General features: G+C 40.2%; 1 protein-coding gene across 1 annotated transcript in view; it reads left to right on the top strand.

Moving 5' to 3' along the window:
- The window catches only part of LOC124712197 (odorant receptor Or2-like), a 44789-nt gene that overhangs the window by 5945 nt on the left and 20351 nt on the right, over positions 1-18493 (top strand). The window contains exons 3-4 of the mRNA XM_047242494.1: positions 4340-4441; positions 13829-13984. Coding sequence (XP_047098450.1) covers positions 4340-4441; positions 13829-13984 — 258 coding nt within the window. The remainder of the gene's footprint in view (positions 1-4339; positions 4442-13828; positions 13985-18493) is intronic.

Raw genomic sequence — 18493 nt, forward strand, 5'->3', positions numbered from 1 at the left:
TTCATTATTTACACTTCTTGTGACAATTTCCATGATGGTGTAATAACGTTAGGTTGTCTAAAAACACGCTGTATATCGCTTTGAAGCCGGCACCGCCAAATTAGTAAGCTCTAAACATCACTATACTACTATTTACAATTGGTCCTTGTTCTTAATTTCTGTCGTGTCCACGCAATAGTTCTTTCAATAGTAAATACCAGAGTTTCTTCGTGAATAACTTTGTGAGGAAGTCTCTTTTCGTTTTGTTTTGTTTTTCTGGTCTTCAAGGCATATTTGATCCATTAAAAGTGATGCATCACCTGTTGACATAAGTTACTTCTTGTTACAAGTTTGGACTGTCTGGACTGTCTGCAACACTTCCATCTACGCCTTTTCAAGAAGATGCTTAGAAAGTATTGTGCTATGTCTCGACTGTTCACCCACTGAGCTTTTCGAGTTGTATTGATAGGAAATCTAAAGTCAAATTACAGACGTACAACAACTATAGTGAAAGTAAACAGCGCAACTAAAATTCATGTAAACAAGAGAAAATATCGCTTGAACGAGTCCAGATACCAATAAAAATAAACTATAATCAGAACGACTAGTCACCTGTAAGTAAAACAAAAGGGCACTTTTTTTATCAAAGCACTTACATCAAACGCTCATGTTTGGCCCTTGTAACATGCTGGACGTCGGCTTCAAGCTTCTGACATCATGGCAAGTCCCCTTATTATACGTCCATAAATAATTTACTAAGATCACTTGTAGACTAATACTTACATATCTCAATTTTTCTTTATCTGATTGGTATTTAGTAAACCAAATATACTTATTTCTCATAACTGGAATAGTTCCTATACTTTCCTATTGATTTCTCTTTCGTAATGTATATAATATTATTCTGATGCAAAATGAACTAAATCAATCTCTACGAAATTTTTGGATTGTTATCTTGAAATTATTTTCACTACAAGATTTATAATATTTCATTCCAACACGTTGCTATTCCTCATACACCTTTAAATATTTTTCTTCTCCTGTTACGATCACTTTTCACTGCTTACGCGGAATTGTCGTTTTAATGCCTTACTGGGTAAAAAGACTAAATCTGTAACTTTGGATTTTATTCCTTGTTAAAAAACGGGTTCTTTGTTTTTTTTTAAGTGCCTGATATATTATGGTGTAAATTTCAGGCCAGATATGCTGTATTGTGAATCTGTAGTTCCGCAACCGTAATGAATAGCGCAGACCTCTATTATTAAATGAAAATGAGCTGTCACTGTGCACTCACTGCATTTTCCCCAAAGAAGATCCCCACAATTCAGTCAGGTACCACTTTTCACAATGGCTGTTCAGGGCAGACCACTGTTCCAATATGTCGGAACACCAAACCAAATACGAGTGATAATTCTATCAAGACAAATCCTGAAACAAGAATTAATTCGTTAACCTAAAGCCGGTTTACCATGAAATTCCGAAGGATTCAGTTATTTCGTTACATCCTCAAATTACTAATGGGCTGGCAAGATCTCACCTGTCGTTTAATATCGATTCGAATGTGAACAACACAACCTTACGTTCGGAACCAATGCTACTCTTCACAATATTTGCACAGATTATCTCTATCATAACGACATTCTGTGAACGTTCAACACCCTTGCTGACTTACTCCTACCAATTACGAGTTCAAACACGCCCAGCTAATCTGTCTCCGTCTTACCCAAACCGTTTCCCATTCAAAACTGTACTATTTCAATCACCAAAACCACTGAGGAACCATTGAGAACGAATAAACGAACAACGTTATTAGCACTTTTATTAATTTCAGGTTTTTGTTGTGTGCCATCGTGACTATAAACAGCGGCCAGCTGTAGCATTAAATACGATCTTTGCCGCTCATCACGCTCTTTGGCTGGAACATTCATCATAACGGTACTAGCGGCGTCCTTTACGCCTCTGGCGCTTTTCTATAGCAGTACATACACAGAAATTAATAGATGTAACAGAATATTTTACAGTAGCAATATTATTTTTGTCTATGAATTTGTTTTTTAAATTATTTCTGTAACGTGTTGATGCGACGGGTTTGCCAGTAACGTACACCAAATAACTTTTGTACGTAACAAGTGGAAGAATGCCATTTGATGGGATGAGCCTTGATCCACAGTGTCCAACTTCTGGCCAAGATGACGTCCCAACGGTAAAACATGACGGGGGTCCGGTGATGATCTGGGAACCAATATCGTGGTATTCCATGGCCACCATGGTTACTCGGCAGACGTTACTATCAAGTATTGAGTGCCAAGTCTGGCTGATCGGGACAACCCTATTGTACAGTGTTTGTTCCGCAATGGTGATGCATTATTCCAAGGCGAGCGGACCCTAATTTACACTACTCATATCGTACAGGACTGATTTTGCGAGCACAGGGATGAACTGTCACATTTGTCCCGGGCACCAGTCACCAAGTTTCAATATCACTGAACCTCTGTGGCCTACTTTGGAGCCTTAGTTGCGCTACCTCTGCGCATTTCCATCATCCTTGCCTCAACTTGCTACTAGCTAGCTAGAAGAATAATAAAATATTCCGATGTGAAGAAGGATTGCAGCCAGTCCGTAATTTATGGCAGATCTACATTCCGACTGCAACATAGTCATCATAGGTGCATTATTAGAACTCACACAGGCACAAACATGTTATAACATCATCTTGTGACAGTTAACGCTAACAGTAATGCTTTATTCTGTCATGTAACTGATAGTATTAACTGTCAAAAGTTAATGCTCTGACATGTTTGAGCCTGTGTGATTCTTCTGGTAATACGTCGATGATGACTGTGTTATGGCTGAAATCTAAATTTGCAATAAATTCTGCCGGCCGAAGTGACCGTGCGGTTAAAGGCGCTGCAGTCTGGAACCGCAAGACCGCTACGGTCGCAGGTTCGAATCCTGCCTCGGGCATGGATGTTTGTGATGTCCTTAGGTTAGTTAGGTTTAACTAGTTCTAAGTTCTAGGGGACTAATGACCTCAGCAGTTGAGTCCCATAGTGCTCAGAGCCATTTGAACCATTTTGCAATAAATTCTGGATTTTGAAGACTGTCTGCTGTCCTTCTTTAAATTTGATTATTCAACGGTCGCTGTGGCTGACCAGTATTCGATGGATTCCAATTTAATATAGTAAGATTCCCTTGAAATTCATACAAGACCTATGTTTATCTCTCCCGAGATGACTGGAAGTTGTTCCGAAAGCCATCGTTATTCCACATCGTATTTGACATTGTAATATGTTGTATTTTTTGTCCACCTTCCACGACCACCGCTTTTTAATCTTATTGTGTTTTGACCGTTTATCATATTTTTTGAGGTCGATTTTTGAAGACCGCCCCATCTTTTTCCGTGGGAGAGTGTCTGAAATCAACAGACAGTGTGACCGGTAAACCAATTTGTGGTCACTGATCATCCGCGCGAATTCGATCCGTGTTTTGCTTACCACACTCTCTCACAAGTTACAGTGTTGCACGTTACGCTATACGAGCAGGTCCTCCATCTCACTTAACTGATCCAGAAAATGCATGTACAGAACCTTTGCGTTTCTCTCTCTCGATTTTCTAGCTTCGTTTCATGTCGCAGTTCTGATACTCCATGTTCCCACGTGTAGAGTGTCACCCTTCCACGGTTTCCTCCTCCTTGCCTGTCCCCTCCCATGTACCCAAATTGGGACTAATCCAGCGTCTTTGTCAAAGAGAGATTATCATGACATGTTTCCAATTACGGGCTACGTATCTTGCGGATACATGTTACCTATCTTTAACGCCGAGGTCTCCATTGCCTTCGGCTTATTCGTGTCGTTCATCATTGCAGATTCTTCGCCTTTTTTAGGGGCAGTTTCTGACTTCGATACCAATAGGTTACCCTAAAGCTTTGTCTTCCCCTCCGTCCTCATTGCTGGTAGAAAGAAGGTGACTTCTCATACCCAAAGTGTTGGGCCACCACTAATGACGATTTTTTTTACATCTGAAGCACTGACTGGTAATTAAAACGGGACCGAAAGAGTTTTGGTTACTGGTCACAGAGGCTACCCAAGGACAACGGGTTCAAACACAAAATGGATGTTTCTTTTTATGAAAAGGTCGCTGCATGTTTCACTCGCATTATTATGTCTGGTTTTTTCTTGAGGTTCGATCGACTTCAACGTTGACAGACTGTTAGAATCTAACGCCTGTTCGGCATCTGTTTTCCCCTCCTTTTCAACTTCAGTGAAGGTTTTATTTTCGAGTATAAGTCTTAAATTATTCCTCGTCGGTATTCGTATCACGTAGGACTGTAAGCTTTAGTGATAAAGCAATCTTGTTGCAGAGCGAGGACTTCAGCGCTGTCTTTAAGTGTGCGTCCTTCCTTCCGATTCCGTGCGCTCACGTGTTTCTTTATTGCTGGGCAGCCAACAATGTCACGGTGCAGGTGAGTACCGGACCAAGAGAAACGAAACGTCTTTGCTTCTCGTTAGATGTTTCCAGGAAAATTATAGACTGATAAAGCTTTATATCGAATACACATAGAAGGTAATTTATTCATGTCTTTCATAAGTACAGTAGAAGGAATGGTGGAGGGTGTACAAAGACATCTATTATTAGCTCATTCGGCATTCCTGGGTTATGTACAGGAAAAAACTACGGAAAATAAGTGGCAGAACATGTGATAAGGACTACCATATACTTTGGACATATTTGGTATTTAGAGATCTGATCAGGGTAGAAAAAAAAAAAAAAAAACACAGTACAGCCGCTAAAAGCAGGCGATGGGCATGGTTTGATGTCAATTTTACATGTCTAGTAAACGAAAAACGGAGTCTTGTAGCTGCGTTTTAGACTTGGACTGGAACTTACCAACAGCCTCTCAGATCATCTGACATCTGCGAGCTTATTACCCATTTAGACATCTGGTGCGAAGTTTCTCATTCACTCGTTTCCCGTTAACCTGATCTTTGCTATCGACGTTCACAGAGAGGATGTATTCATCGGATGTTAGAGGGTCTTCTTGAGTTTTGCATTCCTGTCAAGTTTACTCCTTAACAGTAGACCAGCGTATTTTTAGTATATATTGAGTACTTAACTACTGAACATGAAAGAATATCAAGAGCAGAATGTAGACTAGTCCTCGTGGACACAGTTTGTATTTTAGGACGAAAGAATCGGTACACGTCTGGTTATATTCTCCCTTCTTGCAAGATAATGTCACATAGTCCAACGACAGTAGGTATAAAATACAACTGACATCAGAATTTATGCTGTGTTATATCTTTATTTCTGGAAAGATAAGTACAGCTTTCAATCAGGTTCATACTGATTGAACTAGATATGATACCTTTCTCTTCAGCGATGTGTTCTACTGAAAACAATTAAGAAAGAATAAATTGCTTTCGTCTCTCTGACTGTGAGAATACCCAATGTTTCTGTACTGACTATTACTTTTTGTCTTGTAAAGTTTTGTGCTTTTCAGTATTCTGAAAGGGTCCTGGCAATGAGCCATGTTACCCAAACACGACTATTTTATGTCAAAGTATCGATGTGGTAAAAGGACATGACCGCAGAAACGGAATTAACTTTAAGAAAATAATTTTCACGTCCCTGATATGCACAAACAGTGTAGTACAATGAAGACTGGGAGAACTTTTGCTCTTATCTTTCCACACGTATTGTCTGTTTCAGTGCCTCAACAAAGTCGAAGAGCAATTATAGCGCAGAGTAGTGTTGTCTAGAATGGAAACAGGACGAATTCTTTCTTTTCCCAGAAAGTTGACGCTCCGTATTGTGCAAATACATGGCTATATCGCAACTAAGACGTAAATGATTAACAAATATAGACAGAATTTATAAGAGAACTAATAAACATTTAGCGACAACTGGTGGAATTAACAAGATCTGTTACTATTGTAGTGGAGGTAATGGAAACTTACACTCCATAGAGGAAAGAAAATGGAAACAAAAAATCCTAAGAAATACATTGGAGTGTAGAGAATTATTGACTAATTGTGCAGGTTGTTGTTTTATAGTCGAAACGCTCAAACAGTCTGCCACTGAGCCACGGATAAGGAGAGAAAACGGGATAAGGAACAGATGTTCGCCAGAGCTAGGTAAATCACTGCATCCGTGCTCACTATGTACACAATTTGTTATGCGGCGAACAGTTCGCAGGCAGTGAAACGGTACGTAAGGGAAAACAGTGTAAAGTAGGATACCCTAAATTTTAATTCATATAAATTATTTTCGGTGATCAATAAGTTTGCAAATTAAGTTTATTCAGATATCTTACATATTCAACAACATCCTACTAGTCCGCTTTGGAAATCTGTTCAGCGTATTGCCTGTCGGCTCTACTTACTGATCTGTGTCATTTTTCTATCTATCTGGTAATTTTCACGCAGTGAACTTCTGAAACTGAAGAGGTCCATATGAATAACTTGCATAAGTTCATAGGACACAATATAACATACTGGCCGCTTTGAAGTGCTGTAAATGTTGTAAGACTGGTGCCAGGCAGTCATGTGACCTTCATCCGTCGACAAAAGTCAAGGCAGTGAAACGGTACGTAAGGGAAAACAGTGTAAAGTAGGATACCCTAAATTTTAATTCATATAAATTATTTTCGGTGATCAATAAGTTTGCAAATTAAGCTTATGCAGATATGTTACATATTCAAAAACATCCTACTAGTCAAATTTCAGATTAAAATAAACCATCGCAGCGTAAAATAGGCGTGTACTTGGCTAGGAACAAAAACCGGGTTTTCCACCCCCTCCTGGTGAGGTAAAATAGGGTACCTATTTAAATGAATGGAAAAAAACTTTAAAACAAGGAAACAGTTTTATTTTAATGGAAAAATTACATAAAAACATATAGAAATCCCAAAAACTACTAACATGGGTTATGACATATCTTTTTTGAGTTACCAAAACTCAATTTGAAGACGTCGAAATATTTCACTGACATAAGAAAAAGTCTTAATAACTGGTCTTAATGAAAATCCGGAAACACACTTCATTAATAACAAAAAATCACAAAGTTGTTATTTCTGCCTTGGCACTGGGAAATTGATGATGAGGGCAAACACGACAAGATACACACGCCTCCATCCCTTCATTGACAACGGGTCTGAAAATAGGCTTTGACAAAATATCCATGCTTCGTCTGGGTCTTCTTCGCCTCATGAACTCAAATAATTTTGTTGTTTTTTAAATTTTTTCGGCTGTTGTTGTCTTTCCATCAGTCGTTTCCTGATTTTTCGCTTTGTGTTTCTTCCCTACAAATAAATTGTTCCTTTTAGTTTTTTCCTGCTTTACCATTTCTGACTTTTTCTTCAAATTCAAAATCGTTGTTGTGTGGAGAGGTCAGTATTCGTACGTTGCTCTTTCTCCAATATGTGATTTTCTGAGCACTTTCTACCAAGTCACCTTTCTGAGCACGGCCAGGTTAACCCATGTGGAGGCCCAGGGCTAGAAAAAATGTGTGCCGCCTGCTTACTTCATGTAGACCTAATACATTTCTGGGAAAGTAAAATAGGAAAGGTAAGTCAATACACGTACTTCTACATCAGCCATTCCATGTATTAGATGATATACCTAACTGAACGTTCCAATTGCATAAACGAGCCCCCCCCGCTCACACACACACACACACACACACACACAAATTAGTATCTCAAAGATGTCTTTTCCTCGTTTTCGTCCAAGTGAAATATTATATCAACCCTGGAAGTCAAGAGAACTGGTCATCTCATGTTCAACTGATAAAAGGGCGAGAGCGGAAATTCCTTCTCCTTGCATTGTAGCATGTAATTTGTTCTTGATAAGGGCTATTTTGGAGAATCTTCTCTCAGCTTCATGATTCGCAAATCGTATTGAGCGGAAAAATCGGTAAGCAATACTACATTTGTAAAAAGACAATTTTCAACCATCAATTCACATAATTCGACTGCCGAATTGATTGGCAGTCTTTTCTGTTCTTCAAATGTCACTCAAATGAATAATTTCACATCTAAAACTTTCTTCATCGAGATCACCTCGATATTTTTCCCAAAGGTTTGACGTTTCCTTAATACGTTCTTTAGCTTATTGTTTACTATATTATTTGTTAGAAGTAGGAAAATATTTGATGCTTTGCAATACTTTTCTTCTCGATTTTTCGTTTCTGCTTGCAGTTAGTCAACAGCTGCAGTAAGTGCCCCTCGAAATTTATCAAGTCTACTCAATTTTTTTGATTTTTCTCTATCGGGGAATCTCCTTGTTTTGCATTTGCTTTCGTAGCCACAATCTCGAAACACATGCTAACTTAATCTGCTAGCTTGGTTTTCATATTCATCTAAATTTTCCCTAAAATAGCTGAAACACGGAACCAATGATAGCAACTCTTAATATCCGCTAATTAGGTCCACCCCACGATTTTGCAAATATTTGTTAGTTTTGTCCATTCTAGACAAGACGTCATCTCAGAAAACAACTAATCTTCCAGTTCTTTAAATTTTTTTCTGAAGTGATTCCGCCTCATTTCTTGTTGCCGCCTTTTCTTCTTTGTTCTCGACAACTTCTTCAAGTGACACATAAATGGCATCGAAATTCTGTCGAATAGGTGATAATGCTTTCTCAGGGCACGACCATCTAGTGTCGGATAGTGTGTTAAGTCCACAATTACTCTTGTTAAGAATGTGCCAACGGTGAATAGAAGCTACAAAAAAGTCATATAATCGTTGCAAAACTTGAAAACCATCAGCTGATTATAACAATTTCACCACATTGTTTTGGACCAGCGCAACACAGTGGACATAGAAACGCTAATGAAGTCATTTCCTTTATCTTTCCACTTAAACCTGAATACTTACCACTCACATTACTGGTATTTTTATAGGACTGCGAACGACGGTCTTCTGTACTAATATTATATTATCACCAACAGTGATGGACAAATATAACTGATGGCCACGACCTGGATGTGTAGTTTCGAAAATCTGTCAAATGAGCAATTATTCCAAGGAAAACTTGATAATTGCCTTTATTTGGGGCTGAAAAAATTTCGTTATCACTACGGGAAGGAAGTCCTCTTGTTCACAAATGTTTATGTATTTCTATAACGCCGAAACACTTCTTACCAATAATTTTCGTCTGTTTTGACCATATGCTGCAGTTCCCTCGTTCTCCGGTGTAGAAGTCACGCCACTGAATTTTAGCGATAATTAGCGCAGTTTTCATCAATCATCAATTTATCTTTCCCCTTTCTCCCGTCAGAAACTCCACAGGTTGAAAGTAGAATAAACATTAAATAAGTCCATGCCTTCACTGAATAATTAAAAGAAAATATAAAGTGCATTTCCTTTGATTCGGAATATTGCAGCAATCTGCTTTCATTTTTCTCTCCGTTTAGAAATTTTCTAAGGAACAAGTTTTTGGATAAGTATATTTTTGTGACTTGTAGGCACATTCAGAGTTGCTAAATTGTTCATAACGTAGTCTAAACCTTTCGCTAAACACATATCCACGAATAGGTTTTTCACGTTTTTCCATTTCGCTGGACCCACCTCTCATGCTCGATTTTAACTATTTCACTGTCAGTACCGTCACCGGTTTCGGTTTCATGATCGCATTCACCACCGCCTCTCTTACAAAATACTGCTCCACAACAATTTCAGATTCACTGAAACTCGTCAACACTCCTTAGAAGAAGTAGGCACAAGTAGACGAGGTTCTGGTTCAGTATAAACTTCACTAACGTTATCAACAGAGTAGTCTTTCTTCGTAAAGTACTAAGTCACTTTCAGCAGTTTCTTCACAGACTTAGCAGCTGCTTTCTGAGAGTTTGGTTTGATGGCACCACTGTAAAACTTTCTCACGCGTTGAGATTCCATTTCAGGTCCTTAAAACGAGGATGAAACTCAAATATGATTTACATACTAACTATTTAGAACAAGCGATGTCACCGCAGGTACTAACAAGAGACAGTCTTCATATATACTGTACATTACAACACTATAAACAATACTGACACACGAATTAACAGTTGAGCTCTACAACAATAGATAAGCGGTAAAAGCAGCGAAGAGGAGAAGGGAGGGCGAGGCGAGAGTCTCTCACAGTTCAAGGAGGTGTTTGATGTAACCCGTGTACTGTTGTGATCAAAACGTTCTACCAGACTCATTGAATACAGAATTTATAAATGAACGGATCTTGTTGACATGAAAGGATACGTCCTACTGCGAAAATGTGTAGTGACTTAATTTTGCGCTGGATTAGGACTGGGTGTTCTGTAACTACACGAGACTGCAGAACGCTTGTGTTCAGAGACAAAATATGAATCACGATTATCGTGCACTATATTCGATCTTATTTTTCAAAACTCATTTACGCTAATTTATTAAGGTGGTGGATGTAACAAACATAGAAATTTGTTTGATATTTTTGGTCATATTTTATCCGATGACAACCATTACACCTTGAGTGATTCTTATTAGACATTGCTAAAAACCATTCATAAGCCAAGATAGCATAAAATATTTTTTATTCAACGCAACCGGTTCCATCAGTCTTAGCTGTCATATTCAGGTCTTAAAGATTTTTTTGTAGTAAACCTGATTCATTTTACGCTCACTTCATGCACAAGATGTCAAGTGGATAAAACTCATAACATTATAAGCGTTTGTCGTCGCTAAAATATTTAATATCACACAGCATTTTGTCCAAAAGGTTATGCGAAAGTGGAATTGCGATGTGTAGTATGAGCCCAGAGTGAGTAAACAGCTGTGCTATTGTGTACGTATGTGTATCATGTAACGAGCATCTTTGAGCAGTATGTATGTGGACATGGCCTTTTGAACAAGACGCCATGTTATTTCAAATATTTTAGCGTGACAAACGTTTATGATGTGGTGAGTTGCATCCACTTGTCATCTTTTGCATGAGGTCAGCGTAAAATGAACATGGTTTACTTAAAAAAAGTGTGTAAGACCTGAACATTACAGCTAAAACTGTTGAAACCAGTTGTCTTGAATAAAAATATTTTGTGTGATCTTGGCTTTCGAATGGTTTCTAATAACTAAAAGAGACTGCCTTTCAATATTCGCATAATGAGACAGTCTTACTAGACAGCCAGTAGAGAAATCAATCACGGTGGATGCCCTTCCCCCCACTCCCCTAACCCCCGCCCACTTGGATCCCTGGTCTAGAGCCCCCATTACCTCCCCATCCCCTGCTTCAGCATTAGTAGCTTTCCCCAGTATGGTTTTGTTACACACAATGTGTCCAATATTACCACACAGTGCAAGACCGAACAAAACGTGGTGTCTGTAAGTTAGCATTCATGTAATGACAGCAAACGAACACTGAAATGTAGTGAAGACATGCTTAATCGAGATGACTGGGTGTTGTGTGATGTCCTTAGGTTAGTTAGGCTTAAGTAGTTCTAAGTTCTAGGGAACTGATGACCGTAGGTTTTAAGTCCCATAGTGCTCAGTGCCTTTTTTTTTCTTAATCGAAATAGCTACTTAACTGTTTCTTATAAGGTAATGTTTCTCCAACACACTGGTTCAGGAAGCACCAACATTGAAGAAAATTTCAGCAAAAAATTCAAAACTATAAACTATCTAGAAAGGGAAGCAACTTTTGACCTCTAACAGCGGTTATTTACAGTTCCAAGAAAGACCACTACTTGTAGTTCCCGAGTGTTATCAAACTGATGGCAGCAATAGTCACGGAAATCTGAAGCTGCTCTGTCCGACTCACATACTCAGTTTTATAGTGCTGTCTCTTGCTAAATGTTGCAGTCGGTTGTTTGGAATCAGCGGAACAGAGTACTTCACTGAACTGCATGTGTGGATGTGCCTGTTAATGGCAGATGGTTTCTAACCTGACAAGGATTTCCTCTGCAGGGAACGCTCTTTCATCTCATCCAGTTTCAGAATGAAGAAGGGAACGGCGTGCATTGGGCATCTGGATTTGGGTACCTGTGAGACATCCATTGCTCATAGCTGCACATCTTGTTTGGGACAGATACGTAGGAAATGCCCAGCAGCTGACTGGAGGCGTGAAGTGTGATCTGATGAATCGCCTTTTTGCCTCATTTCAAGTGATGCCACGCGACCAGTGCACCTAAGATCCCATGGGGCGTTTCAGCCACACTCTTTGGAGAATATAGCCCAGGGCGGACGTGATTATGTCCCATTTTGAAGGTGTGTTGCGTCGCATGAGATGAGCCTACTGATTGATATTAGCGTGAACATGTACTAGAATTCTCGATGTCTGGACTTTACTCGAACAGTGAAAAGGACTTACTGGGTAGCGGATTAGCGGAGCAGTGAGGGAAATATTGATTCACTTCTGTTCTAGAACAGCGACTGCTTGTCTCATCTCTTATGTCTTCCATGAGTATCAAGAACACAATTTTTGATAAAGTGATGACTGTTGCTTCACTGTCAAATTGTTGGATATCATGATACTTAAAATAATTCATACGTTATGTTAACTGCTTGAACGCAAGAGCAAAATACACAAGGAAAAGAACTCTTTTTCTAGATTATTGGGCAAGTTGTAAACAGCAAAGTATTGAGAGACAGAAAGTACATCATGATGGCTCTCAATCTTCCACCGTAACCGAGACCATCAGCATGAGGTAACCAAGGAGATGGAAACGTGGGTTCTACTATGCCAAGACTGATGGGTAGCTACAACAGGAAAACACAATTAATTAGTAGGAGTACAAAATAAGAAAGTATTTATTACTTAACTTTGTTGTAGTCCATGACCTACGGGTTGACCATTATAGAAGACGCGACTAGACTAAGCGTCTGTAGAATGACATAATTTAAAAGTCACAAATCTTGCAACGACGAATTAATCTCTCGCAATCTTGAATGTCGAATCCGGTGAATTTGAAGACTAACTTGGCTGTCGACATGACGGAACGCAGAATTGTTTATAGCTGCCAACTTAGTACAGTTGACTTTACTGTAGTACTATTACGGAACTTTACAACAGGGCTACAAAGACTTGACGGCAGCAATGACTGAGCGGCAGGTGATGACTGACTAATATCGGCGCTGGCTGACGAACTGTAGACTGGCCCCGGCCGCTGTGGCCGAGCGGATCTAGGCGCTTCTCTTCGGTACCGCGCTGCTGCTACGGTCGCAGGTTCGAATCCTGCCTCTGGCATGGATGTGTTTGATGTCCTTAGATTAGTTAGGTTTAAGTAGTTCTAAGCCTAGGGGACTGATGACCTCAGATGTTCAGTCCCATAGTTCTTGGAGCCATTTGAATTTGTAGACTGGCGCACCTGCAGTACACTCCTGCTACACATGAAGTGGCCTAGCGGCACCTCGCGGTGAGCGTAAGTACTGCGACTGGCTGTGTCTACTCTTTGGCTAGCACAGACGTTCTCCTGTTCGGTTTATCGAGAGAATCGCATCCGGCGGATCGATCTCTCAGGCGGCGGTGTGGTCGTATGACTGACGACATCACACTTTAGACATAAAATATTTGACAGAGCGAGCACTGAGATGCAGTCCAAATTTTCACTTGAAATGATCCCCAAAATTCACAATAAATCTAATTCTACACCGACTGACAAGCTATCATGATTGACCACGGTGATCGTATCGATTCTATTCAGAGACGCTCTCGGCACTCGTTTATATCTATATGCGAAAAAAGTGATATGACATGTAAATGGGAAACACCCCTTCACTTGTTATAAGACTTCGATGTTACAGTATGACTCGGAGACAGTGTTACATGATTTTACACGTTAGAGGTTGCTGCCTAATACCTGCATCGGGTAATGTGCGACGCTAACTGGTATTTGATGTCGACAGGCGGAGGCCGTGTCAGCAGCTGCGTACAGCTGCTCCTGGGTGGAGGCGAGCGAGCGTTTCAAGCACGCCTTGAGGATCCTCGTCAGCCGCGCGCGGAAGCCGCTGGTGCTCACCGCTGGACATCTGTACCCCATCGACAGAGAAGCGTTTCTCTCGGTAAGTTCCTGAGAATGACGGTCCGTAGTTATGATGTAGCTTCAAGCGACGTATCGTGGATCCGATTCTTGGCAAGGAGGGTGCGGGATGTCGGAGTCTGCTACAACTATTCTGCTCCCCCGACCCTCCCCCGGTACATAACACGTCATCTCACTTCCTTCTACGTGCCACAGATGCCTAGGATTTTAATAATAATAAAACTAATACACATCATCTTTTTAATGCAATAATAATTTATTTACACCGTTTTACCATAACACCCGAAAAAATTTCACTCCAGTCAAATATTCATCTTCTTAAACTTGGGAAGTACATGTGACACGAAATTCAGATAACAGCTATAATAACCACAAATTCTCAGAACATTCTCCACGTAACTATTCATGCAATATAAAATCGAAGAGTGCACTTCCCGATATTAGTATTTCACTTTAAATTTCCGCAACTACCCGTTAGACTTCAAGCTGAGTGTGTAAGTAATATGAAACCGGTACTAATGCATTAAAACATTTCCCTTCTCTTAAGAAATTGTACCCATAAATGAGCAACGCAATCTTACTGATATGGGAAGTAAACAGGACACGGGCTGTTGGGGTGGAGGGACTAAACCCAAGAAGAGGATACACCAGAAATATTTTTCCCTTTATTTGACTGTAGCGCCTAGAACAGCTCGGCCACCCCGGCCGGCCCTCTGTCTTCCTCTACAGTTTTTAACCTGTCGAGCTCCCTCTAATACTAAGGAAGTCAGTCCCTCATATCTTCACAGATGTCCTGTCATCCTGTTCCTTCTTCCTTGTTTTCCATATATTTCTTTCTTCTCCGATTCTGCGGAGAACGTTCTCATTTCTTACATTATCAGTCCGGTTATTTTTCGACATTCTTCTTCAGCACCAAATCTCCAATGTATCTATTCTTTTCTTTTCGAGTTTCCCACAATCCGCGTTTCACTACCATACAGTGCTTTGTTCGAAACGAATATCCTCAGAAATGTCTTCCTCAAATTAAGACCCATGTTTCGGACTAGCAGACTTGCCATTGTCATGAATTACATTTCTGCCGGCGCTAGTCTGCTTTCAATGTCCTCCTTGCTCCCCACATTATTGGTTATTTTGCTGCCTAGGTAGCAGAATTCCTTAACATCATCTTCTTCTTGACCATCAATCCTGATGTAAAGTTTCTGGCTGTTGTCATTACTGCTACTTCTCGTGACTTTCGTCTTTCTTCGGTTTATTTTGAATCCCAAGTAACGGATGCAGATCAGTTTTCCACTTCACTAACAACAGCTGAGTAGATAAAGGCATCACTAAGTCACATTGTCTATACCATTTGCATTGTTATTATATGCATGATGCGTGATCTTAAATTGGTGCAGCTATGAGCACGCTAACACAGCAATAAATCAGTAGAATCATCACACTTGTACAGGAATCAATATCATTACAATAAGGAAATTGTAGCTATGAAAAGAAACGTGCTGTAATATAATTAAACAAGCAGTCCCACTGAATCTGGTTGAGATATAGCTGGGAGTTATTAAAGGTCTTCACATTTGTTAATTGGAATTCTTATCAAAAGAAGAATGACCTAAATACAACACTAGCAGATAATCACACACCCATTTAAAGCTATCTGCAGCATGATCTAGCCCTGTAAATCTCAAGAACAGAATTTATACTAATTTCAATCTTTCATATTTCGAAAGCTCCACAGGTCATCGAAGTTATAATCGAAAGATATCAAGAGCACATGCCTATCTGCAGCATAAGTGATCTTAATAGCATCACACTTTTTCCAACAGACTATGAAGAGCACATCTGAAATTCATGCACTGGCAAGGTGAACATAAAATGATTACAGAATATGGACTAAACTGAATAAAAAGCACATCAGACACTTCACATTAATCTATCCTCAAGAAGTCACCATTCAGTTTTTTTTTTCTCTGTGGGATTTTGATTCCCCGCCAGTGGTGGGGGGAAGGGGGGGTGAGGGGTTGGCAGCAGCACAATACCCCGCTCTGCAGCCTACAGAAAAGTTAAAAAACAAATTCAGGAAACATAAAAAAGAAACAAAAGCAGGCGATAAGACGGTGACTGTTAAAAACTGAAACATGGAGAAAAAGATACGAAGAAAATGTAAAAACAAAAAGGTCGATGAATCAGATTAAAACACATAGTAAATAGACAGGCAGAATTAAAGAACACGGCGACAATCTGTTCGCGCGAGATAAAAAGAAAAAAAAAAAACTAGCGACACTGAACACTCACTTCAAGCAGCACTGGGGGAGCCGCCGGAGGGAGGGGACATAGAATCATCACCATATGAGAGCTGCAACTACGAGAGTCGCTCCAAAAGAAATGCACACTACTTTTGTAAAAATACAGTTTTCATTCTGCACGTGTGAAAGTTTTACAGTGTGTAGATACATCTTTCCTGCTTGTTTTTAAACTTAGTTCAACCTGTTCCCGTGAGTGGCGCCGTCACAGCATGTCTTCAAGATGGCTGCTACAGTTGACGTTCGTCAGAAGCAACGTGTTGTCATAGAATTCCTGTGCTGTGAAAACGAGACAGTGGGAAACATCCACAAGAGGTTGAAAATATTGTATGGAGATGCTGCTGTCGATCGCAGTACAGTTAGTCGGTGGGCAAGCTCTTTACGTGATTAGAGCGGGCGCGGCAAGATTGAGGATTGTCCTCGCAGCGGCAGGTTCAAATGGTTCAAATGGCTCTGAGCACTATGAGACTTAACTTCTGAGGTCATCAGTCCCCTAGAACTTGGAACTACTTCAACCTAACTAACCTAAGAACATCACATACATCCACGCCCTAGGCAGGACTCGAACCTGCGACCGTAGCGGTCGCGCGGTTCCAGACTGTAGCACCTAGAACCGCTCGGCCACCTCGGCCGGCGCAGCGGCAGGGCTCGTACTGCACACACTCCAGAAAATGTGCAATGAGTTAACGAATTGGTGACCGCTGATAGACGCATCCCAGTGAACGAGTTGTCACGCTACTTTCGGCTAGGGGAAGGAAGTGTTTGCAGAATACTGAAAGTGTTGGCTTTAATAAAGGTTTGTGCCAGGTGTGTTCCCAGGATGTTGACAATGGCTCACAAAGAATGGACAACACTGAAACACCCTCCTTACAGTCCTAACCTGGTTCCATGTGACTATCATCTCTTTGGGAAACTGGAAAACTCTCTTCGAGGAACAAGGTTTGAAGATGATCATTCCCTTGTGCGCGCTGCCAAACAGTGGCTCCAACAGGTTGGTCCAGAATTTTACCATGCGGGTATACAGGCGCTGGTTCCAGGATGGCGTAAGGCAGTTGAGAGGGATGAAAATTACGTGGAGAAATGAAAATATTGTTCCTAAAGGATGTATGTACACACTGTAAGACTTTCAAACATGTAGAATAAAAGAAGGATTTAAAAAAAAAATTGTGTGCATTTCTTTTGGAGCGACCCTCGTAGTTCATATGGCTCCCGTAATAAAGCCATGAAAGTATAAAGTTTCCTTTCAATTTTTAATATTATGAACTAATAACAACCAGATTTATATTAATGAAATGTTAGGTAATAAACACACTTTCTTGGCACCACGGAATGAAGAACGGGACATTAATATGTATTAAAGTAATCAAGATAACCAGTCATACTAACATGGACAATAATTGTAGTTGCATGCTCCCTTATAGAGTTAAGTGCCCCACACTAATGTAAACTGCACCTTGTATTGCCTAATACCCGATGTAAGAAGCATGAATCACAAAAGAAACTACCCCCGATGCATTCAGGACGGTAGCACACTGAAAGTTGCATGAAAAGAAGAAAAGAACACTATTTACCGAAAGCTGTTTGTCATTCTGTTAATACCGTGAAAGGCAGATTGTTTTCATTAAGCTGTGCTCGCATAACTACGAACATGGACAAAAGATAAATAAGCACATTCATGGTGACTATAAATGTAAAGTTTAGAAAATATTATGGGAGGAAATATAATTTATTATAGATTTAAGGTTCATTCTCGCTATTAACCAACCGGCCAACACGAAATTTCACAAGCAACAGATACAAATGTCCTCCATTAGACCACATGGAAATACCATATACTCACAATAACAGTATCATAAACTCTAATATTCTTAAGGCCCCGTCATTGATCCTAGTATATTCGACAAATCCTCGATCCTAACTATATGACCTAACCTGACGTACAATTGAGAACACATCTGCGTAGCTGAAAATCATGTAATATAGACTTAAGACCATGGAATGCCTCGCACAACGCCCTCACCAGAAATCCTAAAGATTCCAACATAGAAAGGCTCATCTCAGCAATACACTAGGCGTTAGTGTCTAAGCTTAGCACATAGCCGGCCGAAGTGGCCGTGCGGTTAAAGGCGCTGCAGTCTGGAACCGCAAGACCGCTACGGTCGCAGGTTCGAATCCTGCCTCGGGCATGGATGTTTGTGATGTCCTTAGGTTAGTTAGGTTTAACTAGTTCTAAG

The sequence above is a fragment of the Schistocerca piceifrons genome, chromosome 8 (genome assembly GCF_021461385.2).
Source record: "Schistocerca piceifrons isolate TAMUIC-IGC-003096 chromosome 8, iqSchPice1.1, whole genome shotgun sequence".
NCBI classification, from domain to species: Eukaryota; Metazoa; Arthropoda; class Insecta; order Orthoptera; family Acrididae; genus Schistocerca; species Schistocerca piceifrons.